Source organism: Homalodisca vitripennis, chromosome 2 (genome assembly GCF_021130785.1).
Source record: "Homalodisca vitripennis isolate AUS2020 chromosome 2, UT_GWSS_2.1, whole genome shotgun sequence".
Lineage (NCBI taxonomy): Eukaryota > Metazoa > Arthropoda > Insecta > Hemiptera > Cicadellidae > Homalodisca > Homalodisca vitripennis.
The window spans coordinates 129,539,920-129,565,709 of NC_060208.1; the positions used below are offsets into that span (position 1 = coordinate 129,539,920).

The 25,790-nt window shown below is 32.4% G+C and overlaps 1 protein-coding gene across 1 annotated transcript in view; it reads right to left on the reverse strand.

Annotated features, from left to right (window-relative positions):
* LOC124354738 (anoctamin-8) overlaps positions 1-25,790 on the reverse strand; it is a 58,603-nt gene that overhangs the window by 27,484 nt on the left and 5,329 nt on the right. Inside the window, exons 2-8 of the mRNA XM_046805406.1 lie at positions 24,701-24,786; positions 21,749-21,909; positions 19,404-19,639; positions 18,882-18,998; positions 18,189-18,295; positions 17,358-17,543; positions 226-378 (exon numbers count right to left, since the gene is read on the reverse strand). Coding sequence (XP_046661362.1) covers positions 226-378; positions 17,358-17,543; positions 18,189-18,295; positions 18,882-18,998; positions 19,404-19,639; positions 21,749-21,909; positions 24,701-24,786 — 1,046 coding nt within the window. The remainder of the gene's footprint in view (positions 1-225; positions 379-17,357; positions 17,544-18,188; positions 18,296-18,881; positions 18,999-19,403; positions 19,640-21,748; positions 21,910-24,700; positions 24,787-25,790) is intronic.

Here is a 25,790-nt window from a genome sequence, read left to right on the forward strand (position 1 = left end):
AATGTTACTTAAATAGTTACTTAAAACCTTTCAAAACCAACTACCTAATATTAAGGATACAAATCAGAACCACATCATATGCAGTTAATGAATTCTCATAATTCTACTTACACACAAACCTTCTTAAAAGGGTGTTGAACTTTACATGGGTTTTCCCTCCCTCACCACAAACATTATAATTCCAAACAGGTGATAATATTTCCAGAGAAGTATTTAGTAAATTACCTGCAGTTTTAGATTGAGAATCATGACCACAAAGACACAGATGAGACAGAGGGAGATGACAGGCACACTAACAAGATATCGAAACAGGTTACGTTTCCAGACCGGGTAGGTTGGTTCCAGCCTTCCGGTCACCTTGCTCACTTCCAGTGGACCCTTCCAGAACAAATATTTCATGTCAAATTATTTTATCTCTTTGGAGATCAATATTCGCATCTAGTCGTTTAAAAAAATACATTTTAATAACAATAAAATATAGTATTATTATGGGTCCGGTTCGATTACTCCACCGATTGTTGGCCCAACGACCCAAACATTAGTTTAGTTTTAAATAAGAGGGTCGTTGGCCCAACGATCAGTGGTGTAATCGGACTGATTTGTTTCATAAAGTAAAACATAACTAAAATGGGTTGTTGGCCCAACGAACCGTATTTACAATTTAAACAGTAAATTTACAATCAAGGTTCATTGGCCCAACGATCCAAAATTTACTTACAAATACTAATAGTGTATATGGTTTGTTGGGCCAACGACCCTATTGCAGTAAAAAGTTAAATTGTAGAATGCAGGTTCGATTACACCACTGTTCGTTGGTCCTACGACCCGTTTTATAATTTATAGAGGTTCGATTAGTCCACTGGGTCGTTGGCCCAACGACCCGATCAAATAAACCATTGCATTTCAAAGGAAAAGGGTCGATTACTCCACTGACCGATTAGTCCACTATGGACAAGGGCAGGCGGTATGGCAGCCGCTCCTCCTGCACTGTAGTAATTTTATCTTCATTATGAGCGTGAATACATTTGATGAAAATATAAATATATATAACTATAAATATTATTATAAATTATATATTAATTAAATGCAAGTATGAGGTAACTTGTACATTATTAATTTTTTTGTCGGTAAAGAAAAAATTACATTGGTTAATATAAACGTAATATAAGAATAAGAATAAGAATAATTTATTCCATTGATCTGTTTACAGAAATAGGACAAGTCATTTTAAAATTACATCTAAAAAGGTAGAGCTAAAATTGCATTAACACGAAAGTGTTGTAAAAAGTTCACATGAAATTTAAGTAAAGTAGCAATAAATAAAAGTAATTATAGTTAGTTATAAACTAAAACCTAACATTAATATGGCAATTCATGAATTCCTCAATGCTGTAAAAAGGATTTTTCACTAGCCAATCATATAACTTTTTTTTAAATATTTTAAAGGAAACAAGTCTCGCATCATCATATATTTTTAGTTCTAATTTCTTCTACATCATTGACGTGACTAAACATATATGTTTATATAACATTTGTATAAACGGCAAAAGCGTGATTTAATCTTTATTGAAACTACATTAGTATCGATTTTTTATCATATACATATACATGTACAAGTAAAAAAACTGGCCAATTCTCTTCAAAAGGCCAATGTATAAGGTTCTGAAGCATTTACACATTTTCGTGTATCTGGTACATTTCTTCAGATGGATATAAACTACATTTACAGTACATATTAAAGATAACTATCAATCATTAAAGCTTAATTGAGAATATGTTGCCAACTTTAAAATAGAAGCCTCTGAAGAAGTAATATTGATTGTTAATGGGATGTGAGAGAAGGCATCACATTATCTTATACCGGGTATTCTATATGAGGTAATCTATAAACGTAATGCAGCTGTTAGACTCTTAGTTATAAGTAGAATAGTGTTATTTGTGGTAATATATTAGAAATACGTTATTAGTGATATCGCAAAAAGAATTCGAATTTCACATGCAACTTTGAAAGTACAGTACTACTAGAGCTTTAATTTCCCATAAGTTCAACATTATTCTTTTGATGGGGTCTTCCTCAGTTTCTTTCCAAGTTGAAACATGGAAACTTGAATTGATGTCTCCGTGACAAACCTTGTCACCATAGATTTAATGAAGTAAACGTTTTCTTTGGCGTCATCATTGTAGCTTTGTACGCTGTGATGGCTGATGAGAATAGTGATAACTGTCGACCGTAATATGATGTCGCAGTCATTTACATGAGTTTATTCAGTTTTCATTGAGCCCGGTGGTTTACTTTTACAGTTAATTTACATCATAAAAGATGATAAACGGATTAGGTCTTCGGTTTACACGGCCGGTGTCATAACCAACTGTTTCGGCCTAACCGTGGAAAGCTATCCTCCATCACAATATTGTTCCGGTTTAAGATCTGTTGTTTAAGATAGTTCCCCACATAAAAACCGATACATTGTAAGAATTTAATTGGGTAAGCATCGTTTCGACGAGGTGTAAACTGCACAACACATCAAATATTATCAAATCATATAGCTCGTGTTTTAGTATTTAAGGTTATTTAACAACTATCGAGAAGTGTTCTATGAAATTTTTAAAACCTTAAAATTTGTGTACATTATTTACATTAACTCTATAATATTATTGTCCAGTATGACTTAGACAGTGAAGCAGTGGACCTGTACAGAAGGAGAATCAATCGTGGCCACTAGGCAAACTAGGCGGCCACCGAGGACGGCAGCTAAAAGAAAAAAATTACAAGAATGTGTATAAATTACTTTACAGAAACCGAGCCAAAAAATACATAAAACAGGCTTGTGTCACTTTAAATTTCAACCTTTATCATATCAAACATTACTTAGAGTGTCAGCGTAAACCTTAGGTAAATTGAATATAGTACAAGAAACCTTTGTAGTTACCCTCTATGTGAAATTGAAGACGGAAACAGTTTTAGTGTTGGTGTTGTTAGTGTGGATGCTGCCTGCTCATCCGAGGCTCTATTTTTAACATGGAGCAAAAATTGAATGGAAAATAGGCACTTGACTTGTCTCGAACTTCATTTGTCAATCTTTCATTCCACAAACAGACTTTTTAGTGGAACGCCTGTGGGTTATGACCTCGGATTACTACTACAGTGAATGCATTTATATGGTCGATATGGTATTTTGTTTTTCAGACTATAAATTGCAATGTTTATCAAATTCTTTATCTAGGTTTTTACATTGTTTAAACAAATTACTATAAAAATTAATCTTTGAGCATCTAGTTTTGCTTTAAATGGTATTTTTTATTTATATGTGAAATTTCACCTAAATAGATGTAGAGAAACATCTATTAAGAACACCACTTCTCTTGGTGTGTATTTGATTATATTTAGGGTTGTCGAGCTCTTGAAATGTAGTAAAACGTGGAGGGGAGAGCGGAGCTGCAGGTGCAAAGTACAGTGGAAATATGTAATATAAAAAATAATATACATGTGGCCTTATTTTCACATAGTTCAGTGCCTAGCAACGAGGATTGCTATTATTAAGACAGTTTTTTGTCTAAATTGTAAGATTTTGAACAGTCTATCAATTGTATTCACATCTCGTTACCATTTATATACAAGTTTTGTTATTTAATAGAAATCAACCAAACCTATTCCTATATTGGTGACCTCGACTCGATCTGAATACTTAACCTTCTAATCTGGAAAAGGTTAGGTTGATGCCTATTAAATAATCAAACTTGTATATAGGTTAACGAGATGTGTATTTATTGAGTACAACTGATAGACTGTTCAAAATATTACAAAGTAAACTGTCTTTATAATAACAACAACCCTCGTTACGAGGCACCAAACTATGTGGAACTATTGTCACATACACATATATCATCATAAACCTATTTCTTATTTCAAGTATAGTAAATCCCTCTAACTAAATCCATATTCGAACAATACTGCTGGACGGTGTACTGATCCTTAGATTTTAACCAACACTGACATGGTCCAAATGTTGAACTACAGATACGAAGTTCTAGGGCCAACTCCACATTTATTTACGACAATCCTAGAGGATTTAGGGACCCATGGATTAAAAAAAAATTGACATGGAGATTCCTTGGGATAAATGACGATAATTATTTAATCCCCTTTCCCTTGGAGATAAGGGGCGCAGTTCAAGATCATAAATGTTTTTCGGACAACTTCCTCTGCATGGCAATGGGAGTGGGTGCATAAATGTTTGTGAGGATTAACTTACCTATTGACTCGAAATTTTACTTGAATCCTCATTTCTGCATAAGGGACATTGGTTCGATGATGCATGCCATGGGATTTGCCTGAGCGTTAGGAAACATGTTTATATATTTATCTTATGAGAAACCACTATGAAAACAAAAAAAATATTTTTATAAGCAAAATTTGTAAATAGACTTGATTACAAATTAAAACACATAGGCCTAACTATTTTTTAAGGCACAAATTTAATACAAATATCTCGATGTTTTTTAATATTTCCATCACGTTTGTGCACGAGTTCACGGAGCCGTTTATCGAGGAAACTGAAGTATTTCCCTAGTCAAAAATAAATTGTGATGACGACATGTTCTGTCAATCAAACGAAGAAGAGCAGATTGATTTAGAAGACAAGATAACAGCACAGAGACCAGGAAGTAAGTGTAAGGCCACACGGATAAGCTGGCTTCCGGGAACGAGGGCATAATAATAATTTTAGATCAATAACCTAAACTATGGCTGCTTTGAAAATTCTTTCCCTTCATTCGTCCAATCTCAAGCACAAAGCCTGGAACTTCACAACCACTTCAACTGTTTGAAAACATTCCATTGCTATATTTTGAATCATATAATTGTCTTAAATAACAATTGACATCAGTGATTGCCGTTGATAGATGTTGTAATTACAAAACAATAAGTTTGGCTACGTCAGCCCCTAAAATCATTAGTTTCCAACAAAATTCAAAACAAAACCGACATCTATTTTCAAATGGCAAGATACACTGAAGTAAGATTTTAAACCAGTCTGTGGGTCTTGTACTATATCGACTCTTCCCCTTATAATTTTTGTTAAGATCCTCGTAAAGGCCAATGGCACCTGAGGAAGAGCAGAATAAGGATTCGAAAGAGACCAGCCTCTCCATAAAAATTAACGTCTATCATTTAATTTCTAAGATTAGAATTACAATTTTATATATGCATTGCAATCTTTTCACCAGTTGATGCCAGTTTATGAATTAACGCTTTTAACAGAACTATATATTACTTATTTTTTATATAAAAACAAAATCAGCGATTTCATTAATTTAAACTACAACACTGGTCTAACTGTTGATTTGAGCAGATTTAATATTAAATCGAGTTTAAAATGTAGTAGTCAGAAATGTACAATGTGTATGATATTAAAACCAATAATCTGATATAATTCTTAAATTTAAAATTAAGTTTTCTTTTAAAATCTGTAATATTTTTTAAATTGCTTATACCCTGTTATTATGTTGTTATTCTCTTTGCTTGATATTTCAAAAACCATCAACAGTTTACACACATCACAGTTGATGTTTATATTTTGCTTGTATCCAATTCTCTTTTACCACAGACCTATTTAAAATAAAAATATATATTTCGTTGCTTCCAAATAACGGTCAGGCTTACTTAACAAATAAAACTATATTACCTGATTGTTTTGTATGCATGAAAGAAAATTTATCAAAGTATCGTAAGCAAAATATAAAATATTTATATTTCATAGAAATATTTTTATGAATAAACTGGTATAAACAATCTGCACTAATTCTTGATCATTTAAAATATATTTTTATTTAGATTATATCTCATATACTTCCAATATCGATTTATTGTGGTCAAACAATAACACATCGTTAAATAGTGTAGATTTATTGCATAATTATTTTCTATATCAATGAATAAGTGTTTGTATTAAGGATGAGTCCTGATATAATTTATAAAAGTTATTCTTTATAGATTATTTGAAAAGAATATCTTATCGAAATTATTTAAATTGAATTAATTGAATAATTCAGCTAACACCATAACGTCCTACTCAAAACCTCAGTCAACCTTAATTGTTTTATGTCACAGGCAATGTAGTAATCGGCAAATACTATATTTTCTTCTTTATGTATAAATCTTGTGTTATATTTTTCCATTGTGTGTCTTGTTATGATATTTGTATTTTATAATTATTGTTTGATTCCAAAGATTTAAGATTGCAAATTAAAATGATTACAAAATATCTTTAAGTGAAAGTGGTTCATGTATCGAACTATACATAACGTTCGTTTAAAATTGCATTCTTGTGTAATAATATGTTAATAACCTGTGTCAAATGTCAAACACCATAAAATGTGTAAATAACGCTTCTAACTGTAGTCATAACTGTTTAACAATTATTAATTTTCACATGATATTAAGCATTATGGACCCTGAGAAATCTTACAATAATAGGTTTTTAAGATGCAAAATAATTCTCGATACATTTTATTATGAAAAATAATCGGGTTTGAAATAGCGTTAAGATGTTATATGATATTACTATTATAATTATTCCTAAACTTGTAAAACATATGCGTCTAACAACGTTTACGGGATTTCAATACATTTTACCGACTTCTTATTAACCATACAAAATATAACTATCAACGAAATTTAATAATATAATATTTGGTTAAATATGAAACCACTTATACTTTATATCAACCTTTTTATATAAATATTAAACAGGTAATGATATAAACAAAATGTCAGCTCATAATAGCATTTGTGGGTACTAATACTAATATAATTGTACATAATCCTACTAATATGTATATATTTGATTTTTAGTATTTAATATATATGTGGTTACTTTATCAGTTATTTTTTTCTACATACATTAGTATCTCGAGAACAACACAAAAACTACTGTACATATTAACTGGAGTGCTTAAAAAGTAAAACATTGTCTTGCAAGCAGACTTATAAGGAGAAGGAGAATGAAGTAGTGGACTAATCGACCCTCTGGCCGCTGAAATGAGCTAATGTAGCGGCGTGGGTCGTTGTGCCAAGGCCTGGTGGTGTAATCGCCCCTTTTTTGAACATCGTACGATTCATTTCATTTCAAGAATCAAGAATCATTTATTGTTGTCCCACATATGTTGCATGCATTGACAAAGTCAGATAAGGTTTACAATAATGTACTATTAAATCAACAGTCAAGAACACCATCTCTATACAGAAATGCAAATAAATATACAATTAAAATATTGTCAAAATATAGTATTAATTAAACTTAATGCTAAAATAAATAATAATAAATTAATAATATAATTAACAAAAAACAGATAACAATAAAAACAATAAATAATTAAAACATAGCATTATTAAAATTTAAGGTCACTTAAATCATGTAAAAGTATTTCTTCTACTGAATAGAAAGCCTTCTGCTTCAGCCATTTCACAAGACAACTTCTGAAATTCCTTAAAGTAGTGGTAACTGCATCTGGTGGTAGTAGGTTAAAAAGTTTTACACTAATGTACATGTAGCTGTTCTGAGTTTTACTTAATCTAAAGTATTTGAGGTCTATCAAGTTCTGAGATCTAGTACTATAGTTATGGACATAACTTCTAAATTTATATAAATTAAGATTTTCTTTAAGGAAAATTAGGCTTTGCAAAATAAATATACATGGAAGGGTAAGAATACCTACATCAACAAAGACAGGCCTACAAGAATTTCTCTCACCAATACCTGCAATAACTCGTAATGCCCTTCTTTGAGTCTTAAAAACTAATTTTGCACCAGCAGAGTTGCCCCACAAGACAGTGCCATAAGTAATGTGAGCATTAAAAAAAGCAAAGTAAGCATTCATAACTAGATTTTTGCTTGTACAGGACTTTAATTTTTTCAATAGAAAAATACCCTCGATAAGCGAGAACAAAGAGAGTTTATGTGAACCCACCAATTCAGCTTAGAATCCAGGTTTATGCCCAGCAGTTTTACAGATTTACTGTCCACCTTTGAGCTCAAGCTAAAGACAATCTCCTCAGTTTTTTCATAGTTTACTCTTAATTTGTTAGCATCAAACCAGAGGAAGGATCTTTCTTTCATGTAATTAATTATCACTTTATTTAGCATGCTATCCTTGTTTGATGACAATAGAGTGGTGTCATTGGCGTAAAGAACACTTTTATTTGGTACAAAATCGGGCAAATCATTAACAAAGATAACAAATAATAAAGGACCCAGAACAGAGCCCTGAGGGACTCCATTTCTCACACATTGAAGATCTGACCTCTGTTCACCAACCTTTACAAACTGATAACGATCAGACAAGTAAGAGGTGAGAAGAGACAGCTCACGCCCCTCTACACCATAATACTTTAATTTATCAATTAGCTCACTGTGTGGTACTAAATCAAACGCTTTACTTAAGTCTAACAACAAGGCTGCAACTTCCTCCTTGTTTTCAAAACTATCGAGAACAGTAGATATTACATTTTCAAGAGCCTTAATGGTAGATAATTTACTTCTGAAGCCATATTGAGCAGAATTCAGTATCCGATTATTTTCAAAAAAATATTCCATCTGTTTTTTTTAGTAACCTTTCAATTATTTTAGAGACTACAGCAATTAAGGAAATAGGGCGGTAGTTATTTATACAGGACTTATCTCCCTTTTTAAAAACTGGAACAGTAATTGTAATTTTCAAATATTGTGGGAAGGTGCCTACAGTAAACATCCAATTGATAAGGTATGATAAAGGAAAGGAGATATCTTCAATAATATTTTTGACCAAAAAAATTGGACATACCAAAAACATCTTCAGCTTTAGAGTTGCTAAATTCTTTTACAGTATTATGAATATCAACATTGTTAATCTCCTGCCATTTTAAAGGTGAAACAGGAGTTTTGATAGAAGATGAGCTTAAAATATCCAAGGAACTAGTTACATTTTGGCTAGGCAAATTACTTAAACTATTACTAATATTTACAAAGAAATTATTAAACTGATTTGCTGTAATGGGTATACTGGCATTTACACTCTTATCTGCTACACGGCCTGTTACAGAATTTATAACTTTCCACGCTGCTCTACATTGATTATTAGATTCTAATATAAATTTATCATTTGCAGCTTTTTTTGCCAAATCTATTTGCATTCTATAAAATTTCTTAAGTCTATTTATTATGTGCTAGGATAAGGCTAGAGTTTGCTTTAACTTTATCATAACTAATGTCCAACAGTAGCCTAATTTTACGAAGGTAGGGTGTGTACCAATTTTGTTTTATAACTGACCTAGAGCTTTTAACACCACTGTTTTTTAAAATCTTAGTTTTTATAGGACATGACTCATTAACATTTTCAGATAAAATTTGCATGAATGATTTAAAGGCTTCATCAACATTACAAGCTAATGAGAACTCATTACTTCAGTTAATCCTACTTAACCTATGTTTTAACTTATTGATGCAAAAGTTGTTTGTCAATCTGTATGTAATAGTTCTAGGTCTGCTATTACGAGAAACTCCTTTATTGTTCAATGTTAGGTATCGTGAATTGACTCTGAGAAGAAGTCCCAAATGGTCCGAGAGGTGAGGCTGAGTTATTTCACACGCAACAGTACCAGGCTGAAAGTTAGAGATAAAATTGTCCAGACACGAGTGCAACCGGGTGGGTTCAGAGTTCAGGCAGAAACAGTCGTAGGATTTCAGCATATTTACAAAATTTTTGATACGAAAATTATTACTATTTGGGTCCATATTAATGTCACCCGCAATGAAAATCTTAAAATTTTTGCATTTATAATTAACTAGCGGACCCGGCGCGCTTCGCTGCGCATTTCAATAAGTTACCCACGGCTTCGCACGCAAATCTTAAGAACCGAAGTCCTTATATTACTTAGTAAATAAATTTTTTTTTTTACTATAATAAATTTTAGATTAAATTAGTTATATCTCCGATGCCACGATTGAGCTTGCTTTGTTGTCTCGATCGAGAGAATATGTACACACGGAGTTTTGAGAACCATACTTCTGTCAAAAAAAAACAACTAAGGTTGATTTTATAACATTCTTTATATTTGTAGCCAACGTAAGATAGTAATTATGATATCTGCATTGCTCTTCTGATCAAGCATGAGCATGGTTTATATTAAATAAATATTGCAGTTAAAGGTGAATTTTTACGTCAAATTTGAATTGTATTATCTGGATAGTAAAGTCTATGTTTAACAGTGATTGCAGAAACAGTTTAAACAAAATTTGTCGTTTCTCTTAAGCTTACTCTATGCTTTAAAACTATAAGTGTAAAGAAATTTAAAATAGTAATTAAATTATATATAAATATATTTTTGTCGCATTATATATGTTTACAAAGAACAGCTGATTATTAAAAATTTGAAAAGACTCTTTCACTTAATAACATATGTTTGCTGCAATGCATTTCTTACGGGTATTTCTGTAACCAGTGGGGCGGAATCCTGAATCGGGAAAGGGATAAAAAGTATCCTATAACCTTCTACAGATCAAGACGAACAAATTAAAAAAAAAATTAGGCGAATCCGTCCAGCCGTTTGTGAGTGATGCTGTTACACACGAACAGTTTCATTTTTATATATATAGATTTCAATTATGTCCAAAAGGTTTGCAACTTTTTCTGTGAAAAAATCTATATTTGCATCAGGAGTTTGATACACTGACACTACTATTAGTTTAATTTCAGGAAGAGCTATCATAGCTGCTTCAAAATGTTTAGGCTGACATAGAGAGTCAACTGTAACAACTTCATACGCATATTTAAGTGAGTTTTTAACCAAAACAGCCACTCCACCATAAGGTATAGTCCTGCAGTAGCTACTTGCTAGTTGAAAGTCTTCGGGCAGATATATGCTTAATTCAGCCTGTGTACACCAATGTTCATTTAAACAAAGAATTTCACAATCCGATTTTTTAAGAAAGAAATCTAAGGAATTTATTTTGTTTTTAATGCACTGAACATTTAGATGGGCTATAAGTAGACTAGAAGGTTTTAGGTCAGTTGTTTGATGGGTCAGTTTCTCTATGTTGGTGTGATTAGATGTGACAGGGTGCAGTTTAACGGAGATGTCTCAGTCTCCTTGTCCTCCGATGTGGAAAGCCTGGATCTTCCAATAACCTGGGCATCAATGTTGGAATCAGTGTATGTGCACAGCATCTGTTGTTCTGCGTTGCTGGGGCTTTCTCTTCTAACTGAAGGTGACAGTATCACAGGTATCTGGCTGGTAGGGGTGCTCTGCGTTATAGTCACTTCTGGCTCTGTTCTCTTAATTAGCACATCACAAATCCTCCCAGCGAGCCATTTCTTCCCACTATCATTAAGATGCATTCCATGCCTAGTGTAAAAACTTCTATCAGATTCACTAGCCTTGACCAGAGTAACATTAGGATATCTTTTACTTAAAGTTTCTAAAGCGTCATTAGTTTTTCTTAATTCTTTGTTTACGCAAGACCAATTCTTAAGATCATATCTAGATGGCAAGTCAACTAAGATTATTTTAGTGCTACTGTACTTTTTCACAGCATTGTCAATTAAGTTAAGAGCTCTCTCTGCTTCATTACAAGCAACGTCATTTGAGCCACACGCTATGACAAGGAAGTCATCAAGACCTAACCTTTCTCCATCTAAGTTATCATAATTTAATATCTGTTCTACTCGTCCCCCTGGCCTTACAAAACCCACAGCATCAAAAGACTTTGAGCACTTATTCAAGTGAAAAATCAAATTACGACCATGACTATCAGAGCACAACAGCACCCTTTGTTTGTCCGTCTGATCATCTGTTCTATGACTGTGGTCCTAATGTCCATGTCGGGAAGATGCAGGATTCTTAAGTATTTTATTTCTGCTCACAGTTTCAGGACTGAAGCTACGTTTTCCTAGCTCCGCGACTGGGCTTTTTGCGCTGCGTGCTCCGTGCTCCATAACTGACAAAACCACCGGTTCTCTGTAAACCAATGGAGGTGTCTTCCTAGCTACGCGTTACGTGCTTAAGCCTTAACCGCGCTGCGTGGTCTTTGCTGCGCGACTGGGAGCACTGCCTCGAGAGCAGTCAATCACGCACCGCGCAGCAGGGCTGACGACTGTGTGTATATTATTATTATTATTATATACACTTTCATGTTAACTTGAACAAATTTAAATGAATCAAATTAATACTTATAGTGAACAGATGAGATAATGTACAAGTTTTACTGATGGTAATACAAATCTTTAAATTTGGCGTTTTTAAACCTGAGGTAGTGAACGTTAAAATAAATAAACTCTCTTCCCCTTAATTACTAAGCTACAAAGTTTGCTCACATTACACAGTTTTTTTCTGATACAGAGCTTTTATTTTATTTGAGTAGTAAGCTCCATTAAAGTAATCAGTAAAACTGCTTCTTACTTTAAACCCTTCTGCTTTAGCATAGCCTCCGACATAAGCCAAAGGGATCATGTTTTGTGTAGGAAGTTCGTGCTGCGGATGAGTCACTGGTCCTTTGGGGTTGCGTGCAATAAAGTCATCCCTGATCCAGTTATGAAGACAGCAACTTACGAATATGACTAAGTCGACTGTTTCTGGTTTCAAGTTTATTGGTGTGAAAAAAATTCTGAAAATGTGACACAAAATACCAAATGCATTTTCAGTTACTCTTCTAGCACGACAAGTGGCGTAGTTAAAGTGTCGTTTATGAACATCTGCGATTGCTTGTTTGTGCGTGTAGGGTTTCATGACATCATTATCCAGTTTATTGCTTCATCTCCTACTGCAACAAATGGTAGCTTAATTTCAGAAGAAGGTAGGTTTTCAGGAGGTGGGAAAATAGTTCCTTCTTGAATCAATTTCCCCATTTTAGACTTTTTTAAGATTCCAGCATTTCCTTCTTTGCCGTATGCTCCGACATTGATCAGTACAAATTTGCAGTTTGCGTCAGCCATAGCAAACAATACAATGGAGAAAAAGTTCTTAAAATTGTGAAAAAGGTATCCTGAATGAGCTGGTGCAACTATCCTCACGTGTTTTCCGTCTATTGCAGATTTACAATTTGGGAAATCTCAGTTGACCCAGAATTCTTCGGCTTTCTGTTTCCAATCAATCTCCGATGGTGGTGGTAAATGCACATGTTCTATTTTGTCCTTGACAACACTGTCAAAACGTCTGGGACAAAATTTGATATTGTAGACTCAGAAATTCTGTATTGGAAAGCCAATTATCGGTATAATCCTCCCGTAGCCAGAAACCTGAAAAAATAAAATTGTATAAAATTTTATAAAAGAGTAACAACAATGTCGACATCCTCGTCCATTTCCAAGAAGAGTAATAACTTTGCCAAAACATTCCTTTCCGGTCCATATCAATGAAAACTGTACATTTCTTCAAAAGATGAAACTAGACGAGGAGAGAGTTTAACTCGCGCGTTACGCTGCGTAAAATGACAAATCCTAGGAAAACACATTTGCGCTGCGCAGTATTTAAGTGCGCTTCAACTAAACTCGCTGCGCACTGGGCCTTAATTACATAGCACGGAGCAAGCCCAGTCGCGGAGCTAGGAAAACGTAGCTTTACACTACAGCTACTTTTGGCAATTTTATCGACATTTCATTCCATTTCATCAGTTTTATCAGCTGTCGTACAGTTTTGAAGAACTTCATATATATTCTTAGAGGTAAAGTCAGGTTCCGTGACTTTCTTATTTACATTGTTTAACATTTGTGGCTTATGACCAAAGGGTGTACGTACTACCTGCCATTTATTAGGAACACTGACAGCTTCCTGAGTATTTTTATTTTTATTAAGAGTAGGAAAGCAGTGTAGACATGCAGAATTTGTTAGATCTATATGTGATAATTCATTTTGTTCGTCCAAATTGTCTTTCTCCATTATTTTAATTACTTCCTCTAGACTACGTATTGAAACCAGCATTCTTGCATTCTCTTCTTCATAGATAGTACAGCGGTTACATTTTCCGTATTCAATCTCATTATTTTTAGTGTTGGCTTTAGTCTCCTCTTCTATCTGCAGAATAAGGATTTCTTTTGCCTCTTTTTCCTTTTTGAGTTTTTGGTCTAAGAATTTTATTTTATTTAATAATGTATTTTCTTTCTCCTCAAATATTTTGTTTTGTGATTCAATGATATCTTCCTTCTCTTTTAGTTTATCTTCAAGTTCTAGTACATAAAAGGAGCTTTTATTTTTTTCTTCAAACAGTTCCTGTCTTAAATCTTCATTTTCCCTCAAAACTGATCCGTTTAACTGCTCCGCAAGTGAGGTACAATTTATCTGGTCAGAATAGTTTTCATGACTCCCTTCAGCTGTCAAGTCAATTTCCTGCTCCTTATTTTCAGTAATTATGTTACCAGTATCCTTCAAGCATTTCCACTCTCCCAAGAAATCTTCCTTCTCCATATTCCTTACATCCGATAAGCGTAATCCAGCACACTTTAAATGCAACCACATATTGCACAAACCAGTACATAAAATTGCAGAAGACCGCACATTTATCCCACACACTCCACAGGGATATTTGGCCATGATATTTTACTATCAATGTGAATCAGCGAGTTTGTTTAATTTATTTATTTACTAAATTTCAATAGTTTATAAACCACTTGACTTGTCCAGTAAGTTTTAACTTTTAATTATAATAACATAAAATAATATAATTATAAAATAATATAAAAAATGCTATGATAAACAGTTTTTATATGTGAGAGATAATAAAACACATGCATAAAATCTCAAAATAATATAGTCCAGCTTCAATTTTCAAGAAAAATTTAAAGCCTCAGGTTGGATTTGAACCAGGTATCTTCAAGTTTATAGTCCAAGTCTTTATCCACTGAGCTAACTCAGACTGACATGAACTGGTTATCAAGTATTGATAAGGCTATCTAGTCATCTGACAATGTCAGTACTTGCATGTCACAGCAAATAGTCCACATATTATGAGTAAAGTTAATGTTTTCACTATAAAACAATCCACTCATAAAATAAAAATCTGAGAGCACCTTTTTATGTCAGACCTAAAATTTATCACTGCAAAGACTTTTTAGATTGTTTGCCATAGATTAAATGTTCATGCAATAAATATTATCTAGGTTATAGTTTTTAGGCAAAAATCCTTGGTAAATTATGAGTAAAGTTAATGTTTTCACTATAAAACAATCCACTCATAAAATAAAAATCTGAGAGCACCTTTTATGTCAGACTCAAAATTTATCACTGCAAAGACTTTTTAGATTGTTTGCCATAGATTATGCAATAAATATTATCTAGGTTATAGTTTTTAGGCGAAAATCCTTGGTAAATTATGAGTAAAGTTAATGTTTTCACTATAAAATTAACTTACATTAACTTTACTTATTTAGGTTCGTTGGCCCAACGACCCCCTTTAAATATTATTGCTTAATATTAATTCATGGTCCAATTACACCACTGATCGTTGGCCCAACGAACCTATACCAGTAAATAAAAATATAAGGTTCGTTGGGCCAACGACCCTTTATTTGAAATTTACAGAAATAAAACAAATAGGGTCGTTGGGCCAACGAACCAGTGGAGTAATCAAACCTCTATATGTTTGTAAAATGGGTCGTTGGACCAACGACCCTCTGTACAAATTACATTTATTCCAGGAGAGTCGTTGGGCCAACGATCAGTGGAGTAATCGAGCCGTCCCCGTATTTATGTGTTATTTATTAACCAATAAATCTAAATATAACAGTATCTTCAATAGGTAAACACTCTGAGATATAAATAACTTCATTTGTCATCAGCTGCTGTCAACAATCGCTGACTGCACGTAACTTGCTCCATTCACTGTTCTGTTCCAACTGTTGATGATGATGGTTGTTTATATTGTCACATTGACTCTTTGTTTGTTTGGTTACATTCTAGTGCTGATAGGTGTGTGTTGCCTACAATAGTGTGTTTTACCTTATGATTAGTAAGTAAAATTTGAGTGATCTACAATTTATGTTGGTAATTTTTGTATACATAGTCCTAAATATTCTTTAGCAAACAGTTAAAGAACACAATCTTATTATGAAAACGAAATTTAAAATCAAAATAACAAGCAAAAATAGAGGAAAAAATATTAATTTCGGTAAAATCAGTAGTTTTTACAATATGCAAAAGATTGTACTTTTAACGAAACTAAGTGCTTTTTTTTAACAAAATGTATAAATCCTGCAAAAGAATTCAGATACTGGACTGAAATTTGGCAATAATACAGCCAAATAGTAGAATAGGTATCAAAACTACAGATGAGATTAATTATTATGAATTAAACACTTTTTAGATTATAGTTAACTAGAACTATATATTTTTTAAATATTTTAATTCTATTTCCTACAGTGATAAAAAAGAAGACACACTTTGTGCAGGCTTACTTATATGACATGAAAGAAGATATAAGGAATAAATCAACAAAAGAATTATCAGTCTATAAACATTAGAGTTACAATCATATTGGTGAAACCATGTCAAATGCCTTAAAGACCAGTCTTTTTTGGCCAGTGTCTCATTTTTGGGCAGCCTCTAAAGGGTTAAAATTGTAATATACATAGAACAGATCACATTTTACTTTTCAGTATGATCATAATTAATTAGTAAACAGAATTTAAATTTACATATTATTGGAACTAGTGTACAAAAATAAAAAATGACACTGTATTGCTATTACGTGTAAGTATTTTTAAATGTTAAATATATTTTATGATACTTACTGTATGTTTCATTTTGACATGTCTCTAAGTTAGATATTCAACTAAATTTAGCATATAACTTGGGAATTTATTTACAGAAAGTTACTGATATTTTTTTATTTACAAAAGGAAAGAATATGATCTGACCTTTCTCAGAGTAGACACCCTAGTTGAAGAAATCAATCACCTTGTACTTGACATAAGTTCACAACATTGTTTATACAAACCATCTTGTAAGCTCAAACAGAGTTAAAACTGAAATGAACATGTATTATTTTATTGAAAACTTTTTTACTATTATTATTTGTTCCCATCCAAAGTAAAATGAAACAATTCCACATATGTCTTTCTCACTGTAAGTGATGGCCATATCCTGTGCACTTTTTCCAATGGTTTAATAGTAGAATTTAACAATATAACACCTCAAAAATTAATTGCTAGTTCCTTCGCATTCCGAAATGACTTCCATATTCATTTCAAAAAGCTATTATAATACTGAATATAGGTTTTTAATAATTAAAATTATTACTATTCATAACATGATAAATTCTGAGATGATACTTCATTTTATTGAACAAAAAAATCATTTTGAGTATGGCAAAGCTTACCCTCACGACACTCACCGTAAACAGAGGCCTGGGTTCCTGTAACAGTTCATCCCTCTGGTCCAAAGTGCCCCACCTGTACGCAAGCTCGGCACAGTACCGCTTCCATGCTTCCAGATACACGCTGAACCACAACACATTGAAGAATGAGAATAGCACGAACCCCACATCTTCAGTCGCTTGGTCCCCTCGCCCGAAGCCCACCTACAGCATCAAATTTGTTTTCAAACACTTTTCTTATAACCAGCTAAATTTTCCGGGTTTTTCTAATGATACTATATGAATTTTCAATCAATTTTATTCATTAAGATTTTTGATCTAATACCACATTTCACACGGTTTAGTTCACAACAGTTTTACAGTCATTTGAACAAAGCAATTGCTCATTGATGATTATGTACAACAGATTTCTGGAGTCAAGTCTGCGACAGCATCAGATTTCAGATGCTGCACGTAAGAGGAAGTTGAACTTGAGCTGAACTCAACATTCATACTACTAATCCGTTTCCCCATGAAATGGTAATACATAAATCAGTTAATTCACCATCATCATCATCAATGCAAGTAAGAGAAGGAAGAGTTATAAAAAAAATGTAAACTTCGTACTCTTATTTTGTGTTACCCTTTCCGATCTACAGTCCTACTCTTAAATAGTAAATAAGTAACAGATATCTAAGAGTTGTATATCAAATCTTAACAAGCTCAAATCTTACACGCCCACTAAATTTACACAAGTGGAACATTTCTCATCTATTACACAGAACAACAAGCACAATAACACAAATTGTTTGGCGTGTATTTGATACACAGCGGTAATTATTGCCCATACAAAAATAATAAAATACTAACCCAAAAAGTAAAACCAACAATAGCAGGCACAATAAGGGCTGTGGTGTAGTGTCCAAGCCAGGCAAAATACATGGCGATCTTCACACCAAAATAGGTGCTTATAGAATCTGAAACAAAACATGAATCGCATAAATTATATTACTACTAAGTACAAGTATTTGTAAGTACTTGTAAATAAATGAAATCCTGCTCATTACTGGAATGAAAATGTATTCTTTACTATTTATGTATAAATATTTTATGCATTTATGTTTGTTTTGGACAAGCCTAAAAATCAGCACACTGTTTACATTTTATGTAAATATAACTGAGTACATTTTCATCAAATATTTATTTTTGTTTACATTAACTTGACACAAATTTCAACAACTCTGCGACCTGTATTTATTATTGAAAAACTTCACTTGTTTACCATCCTCTATGTTTTTTGTTTTTCGTGAACCTTCATTTTTAGTAAGGTATAAAAGTTAGATTATCATTACATTAATTTATTTTTATACATATCCCATTTTTACAACTTTGTTACATTTTTACAGTTAATGTAAAATTCTCAAAGATCCCTGATTAGTGAAGATTTACTTTTATATGTTTTACAACAGATTTGGCTAAATTTGACTTCAACTGCTCATTGCAATTACATTTAAACTAAAAGTAAAATATTTATTAATAGTAAAATAGATGGCTTCGAGATACCTAAAGGCTGAGTTCTAGTGAAGGAGCGGACCCACGTTTTGCGGAGTTTGTGCAACGCTGGCTGATCATGCAAAGGAAAAACCTGTGAGATTACACCAGCAGCAACACACTTCGGAACTGTAATGTAACATAAAATTAAAAAAATAAAAACATCACAATTTTTTAATTATTAAATTACTTACAACTATGCAATTAAAATATGATTATTCTTATTAAAACCTCCCAGTAAAAATATCACATTGCAAGCAATACTCTGGATATTCAGAAATATTCAACATCTGAATATACCAGGTCTATCAGTAAATGAAAGAAGCTATCAAAGAGTCTTTTTTGCTAAGAACTCATGGTGTGATTGATATAATTAAATAAATATGAATCTTTTTTTAAATCAAGAGCCTTGGGTAAATTGTGAGCAATATGTCAATAGATATTTTCAACAGGAAGACAGTAATCACAAAATCGCCCATATCCAGTGAAGTTGACACCAACAGATTGCTGCCTTATGATTTGTGCTAGACTCACCAATGGCTTGACCCTCTATCAGCTTGAGACCTGCCACAGTGTCTCCCTGGGTGGCCCTCAGAGTCTGCAGCAGGTGTAAAACAAGCCACTGTCGCTCCTGAGTGGTGAAGAAGTGGTCCTGATCGTCGGTGCCCTCAAAGTAGTCCACTTCTGCTTGCACAAACTCCTTCAGCCCTCCGCCATACTCAGCTCGCAGTGTCTTCGGCAGGTGCAACTCTTCTGCTGCTTTCATCAACCTGTCAAAGAACTTCTATTAACCAATAGAAATCTACCTGATCTTTACTCCCTCTTCACTACACAATCATCTGTCCGGACTCAAACATAGAATTTCTAAACATTCTCAAGCCTTGTACTTGATTTACAGTAAATCCATGTTATTTCCTAAGGAATTTGTTTGTTTCTTATGTTATTACTAAATTCTTTGATAATGCTATGCCTTGACATGTATTCGCTTTGGTTTGTACAAAATCTCATTCCTGATATCTCTAAATTTGTTTTAATGACTCATTTCTGCCTTGTCATTCCAATTGTTCTTTAAGGGGGGTCGGGATGTCAAATGGGTCAAAAATTACTTTTTTTGTGTTTTTATTGAATATTATTCTGCTTTTCATAGCGGTTAATTCAAGACCAATTTCATGAAAGTCGGTCAAGTAGTTCTTGAATAAAAAAATTTTTTTCTAAAGGCTGTACTTCAAATTTTTGGTGAGAGTTTCAGCATTGAGGAGATAGTATTTTATATTGTACTATAACTCTTTATGCAAAATAGAGCTGTATTACTATTACGTTTTTTGCTATTGGTACAGTTGTTTGTCACCTGTTTTTTCTTTCATTACCTTGTTTGTTATTGTTTTCTTCTGTTTATAACCAAGAATAACATTTCAAATGTCACAGTTTATTTTCTGAAGTTTCTGGTGTTTTCTGTGTGTTAGAAGTTTTATTTCAAAGGTATTGCAATGCCTAGATTTTGTAACAAAGTCTTTAAAAAACGTAAGCAAGTAGGGAAGCCTAAAGTGGTGTTTGTAGATAGTGACTGTGTGAGAAGCCTAGAATCTAAGCCTAGTACACAAAGCCCAGAACCTAGGACTAGTGCACCAAGCCCAATTCCTCCAGAGCCTCAATAGGAGAGTTTGTCTAGTAAGAAAATTAGTTCTTGTCTTGCAGATTACAATAAGTACTAAGGTAACTGTGGCACTAATGACATTGTAAATCTGCAAATTCTTCAAAACCTGCTTGAACAGAACCAAAGTGAATCGCTCAATAACATGATTTGGGCTCGTATTCCCAAGCGAACTTTTGTCATGCTATCAACTCTAGAATTAGGGGTATATGATGCTATTGCTGTCTTCAACAAAGGCAATATAGTCAGATGCGAAGTGTTTGCTAAATTAGGGATTGTACCTGGGGTAAACTGTGTGTATGTGCCTCAAGACATGGACATGCTACGCATCAAAAAAGTGAATAAAGCCGTCGATGAAATAGAAAAAAAGTGTTGAAGACAGACTATAGTGGCAAAAAAGAGGCTAGAAGACGACTATGAAGCAGAGGAAGCAGACAATCCCTCATATGGTGCAAGAATGCATTTATAAAGCAAGTTTAGTTGCTAAGCTAATGGATGTTCCAAATAAATGGCTTTTTCCGAAAATGAATTTTTTCGGTAAATAAGGAACATTATCTCCAAAAATATAAATGATAGATCAATAATTTTTTTTTATCTTGGAGAGGGCATTATTCTACACATTTTAACACATGGATTTAAAAAAATTTAAATCAGAAAATTTTTTATTGCGACTAATTTATAAAAATTACTGGTAAATTTTAGAGTATTTTTTAAAAAATTGCCAAAAATCCAAAACATATTTTTTTACAAAAAATCTCGTGTTAAAATATGTATATTGTTGTGCTTTATCAAGAAAAAAAAGTTCTAAGTGCTATCATTTATAGTTTTTTTGTAAATGTTCCTTAAAGTATGAGAATTTAACATGGGCTTAAATGGAGCTCCCGACCCCCCTTAACTTGTTGGTACATTTTATGGCACTTCCTACACATGTTACTTATGGTTATAATTTGCATGAAAATCAACATTCATCTCATAATAAGGTTACAAACGAATGCGGTAGTAAATGCTTAAGTATTGAAAATATTCATATGAAATGTTCAACTGACATCACATAAGATACACTCAAGTGTATATAATTAAAAAAAAAATTAATGGATTTTTCAAATTTAGAATCTTTTATACCCTATTTAAAATTATGTTACAAAACAACTAATGATATTTATTACAATAATTACTGTAGTAGTCATATAAAGAGAAAAAACAGGTACTGAACTTGTTAACTACTTACACATTGAATGGAGCAGTGAGGTAGAAGCCATAGCTATCTGAGGAAGAATGGTGTCTTACGTGTACAACAAGACCTGGTGTGCCAGCACGCAACCGTGATAGAAGCCACATCAGAGTGAAGTCCTGTGCACCTGATGGAAACATTAGCACCACGTCGCACTCCTACACACAATACCACAACATACTCTAATTTCATTCTTATCGTGTTTCATACATAATAATTAAACTGGACAAATAATATTTGAGAAACTGCAATACAATTTTTTTTATATACCTATATAATATTTTATAAAAGGTTACCAATATTTTTATCACTTTCCATTCTAACAGTACTTTTTAACCCTTTTAACCCGAGAGAAAAAACGATGTTCTCTTAAAACTGCCGCGCCAATTTTATGAAAGTCTCATAAAACTGCTGCATGCTCACTGCTTTGTTTTTGTACGTTTTTTTATAACAAATTATTTTTCTGATTTCTACTCAGGCTATTGTAATGTTTCTGGTACCAAAATTTGCAGAATTAAATTTTCTAACTAAATAAATAATTTTAAAGTTTATCAAAACAATTTAATAATTAGCTATTATATGTTTTTTATGTTTATAAACTTTTAAAAATGTTAAAAAATAACTTTTAAGCCTTAAAACTACAAGAAATTATAAAAACTTTAGTATGGAGAGCCAAATATTTCAGTTCTGCATTTAATTAGCTATAACATATCAAAATTTCATACCCTTAGGGGAACAAATAATAATTTTATAATAAAATAAAATAAAATTGTTATGTGCCAATTTTTGGAAAAAAAAAAACACAAATACAAATCACTCACCAATAGCATCAAAAGGAGTTCCAATCATTGAACAAATGAAGTTTTTTTCACTATCACTAAGTCACAAAATCTATTTACACATTTTTACAAACACTATTTTATATATTTACAATTTTTTTTTAATCTGGTAGGCCTAATTGCAAATGTGTTTGGGCAAACACATTGGATGGCAGCCCTTTTGGCAAAGAGAACAGACAGTGTTCTAGATCTCGTTCTGTTACTCCTGTTACATTTGGTGCCCTTATCAGAACAAACCCAACAAGTTTTCACTTTGTTACCGGGTAATTTTATCAAAGAAGAAAAACGTCCTGCCCTAGGCCTACCCTGTACAAGACTGCCAAGACGCATTGATCAGCTGTGGACAACTCAGTATTTAGAATTTAAAAAAAATTCAAAGACTTATGAGACTTATAGATGATTTATATTGATTACTAAATCACCAATAAACTACAAAAAACTATAAACACAATTAAATATATATTTCTTGAGCCAATATACTTTATTTCAAAACATGAAATCGGCGGACACTAAATTGTCCGCCCGTACGTTTGGCGAGTAACTCGGCGGACAATATATTGTAAAATAAATAGTAAAATTAAAATACTCCGTGTCTTGATTGAATTCCGAAAACGTAAATAAACACTAGCTACATATTCAGTCAAGTAGAAATAAACGTTATGACACAACTCTGAAAATAACAGTAAGACTGTACATTGTATGTCTGGGCATAGTGCGTGTTGATTATCCATTGCAAGTTTTATTTATAAAAATCACTTGTACCTATATTAAATTTATAATATTATGATGACCGTTAATAGCACATTTAAGTGTAGAATTTTGTACCCAGGAATTTTAACAATTTGGAATGTACTGTATTAAGTTTGGAAAAATCACCATAACTGGTAACACCCAAAATCGCATTAGTGCCTTTTATTATTATATTGCTTTAATTATTATGTACTGATTGGATTAATGAACGCTTTTTACCAGACCCAGTCTCATCATTTTAAAGAAAAACCACTTTAATTTCAGAATTAACGCTTTAACTACTAACAAATAAATTGAAACTCATTTGGGATGTTAAAAACTTTCAGCGTGTATAGAAAACATGGGCCAAAGGTCTCCAATAGAAGACAGCAGCACCTGGAGAAAGTTCAGCCTGTCTCTCTCCGGTTGGAGGCGTTAACAATGAATGTGTTAAAATCAAATTAACACATTCGAGTCTACACTCGAGCACCATTGTTTAAACCCCCGGCCGGCGCTCGAGCGTGACTCGAGCACAGCTTTGCCGATTGATATACGGAGTTGCTCGAGTGATATTCGAGTGCTGTCTGCTGCATTAGAAAGCCAGCTTTGATGGTTAGTTCAGAAAAATTCCGCTAGGTGCTACTACGTCATACCCGCTTGAGGCTTTTGTTTATCCACTGACGTGGCCTGGCGCGTCGTCAGTCTGTCTACGACAACAATAATTTTTTTAGCATTTGAAATTTTTTGGCAATTAAAATTATTTGTAAATAGGTATATAGTAAATGCCTTTAAAAAAAATTGAAATTACTTGTTTTATTTATTCAAAAGTTAGTTTTCAAGTAACACAAGACATGCGGGAGTTTTTATTTTTCTTCAATAAAGATAACTTTTGAAATAAAAAAAAAATTAGATTTAATTAGATTTTATAGGAATACAGTTTTGCATATCAATTTAAAGAGGAAAGATAGAACTTTCAAGAAAATATAATATCATATACATAATATTTAACAGTTTTCTAAAAAAATCTGAAAACCAATTAATTTATGCAGACCAGGCTATAAAAACAGCAAATAGCAAGCCAGACTCCAATGTGTTAATAGTCACTTAAATTTTTCATACTTGTAAAGTAATATTTGTTCTAATATTTATTTCATTTTTTCACAAGACTACTTTGTTCCAAGCTGAATCTTCTTTTTACTATTTTTTAGTTACCAATAGAAGAATCTCATATCCAAAAACCTTCTTAAATTCATAGATCTAACAGGGGACCTAACTATGGAGGATTTAACTATTTTTAAATTTTACAATATTAATACGAGTGTTAATAGAAATAATTTAACACTAAAACCAGAAAATCAAGTAACTCTGTACTGAGCCATACGTGGGTAGGTATAGTTTGGATCCATAATCTGCGAGGTGTCATCAGATGGCCTGTGCAAGGAATCTTCCTTCGTAGCATTCGTGAGGCTGGAACATAAAATAGTTATCATGATAAATGATCAGAATCAAAAATTTATTGTCACATAACATTACAAAATGTGCTAGATAACCTCTACAATGAACAAGTGTCTCGTCCATATAATTAAAACATGGTTATGATTTGATGTTGAAATTACCAAGGTCTTAGACCAGTAAATTTTGAAACTAATATGGATCAGTCTATTTTAAATAATATTAATAAAGAAATGAATCAGTGACATTCTGATAGAACTAATCATAAGAACTTCCGTTGTCTGTGAACAATCTCCACAAATCTGGAACGCCATCACATTTTAAATCATCGTTATAAAATTATGTTCAAAATTCACTTGTAAATTTTCAATGAAAATCTTTTTTCTATCCTAATAGAAACCAAATTTCCAGAACTTATTGGATTAATACAATTACTGCATCTTCATCAATAATATTATAGATCTCATTAGTATTGAAAATTCTTCTTCTGTTTCTGGTGAAATATCTGCAATTTACTGAACAACATTAACCAAGTCCATAATATTTCGATTTGATGTAAAATATTTTAAATTTTATCTTTCAGCTTTTTTTACGCAGAATTTACAGGTTGATTATTTTTTGGAGAAATGTCTTGTTTTTTAACTTTTGTATAGATTTTTAATTCATTCTTTAAATAAAAGAAATGTCTTTTTGATTTTATTAAATTTTGAATGTAAAACATAAATGTGAAACTTATCTTATATATTCATAATTGTTAGGATTTAAAGTTAGATTAATAGTTGAATATCTATAATCTTCTTTTAAAACGTTATAACATATTTCATTAAATTTATCAAAACTGATGTCAAAACCAGCAAAATTATTATACATCTTTTTTTAATAGTAGTCATCTTGCTTAAATTAAAATGATTTCTTGTAAGTCGCTTACTAACTTAAGAGAAACATTGTGGAAGATAAATAGAAGATATATTTTTGTGACTAGACATTATGAACTATTATTTAATAATATCTTGATTTTA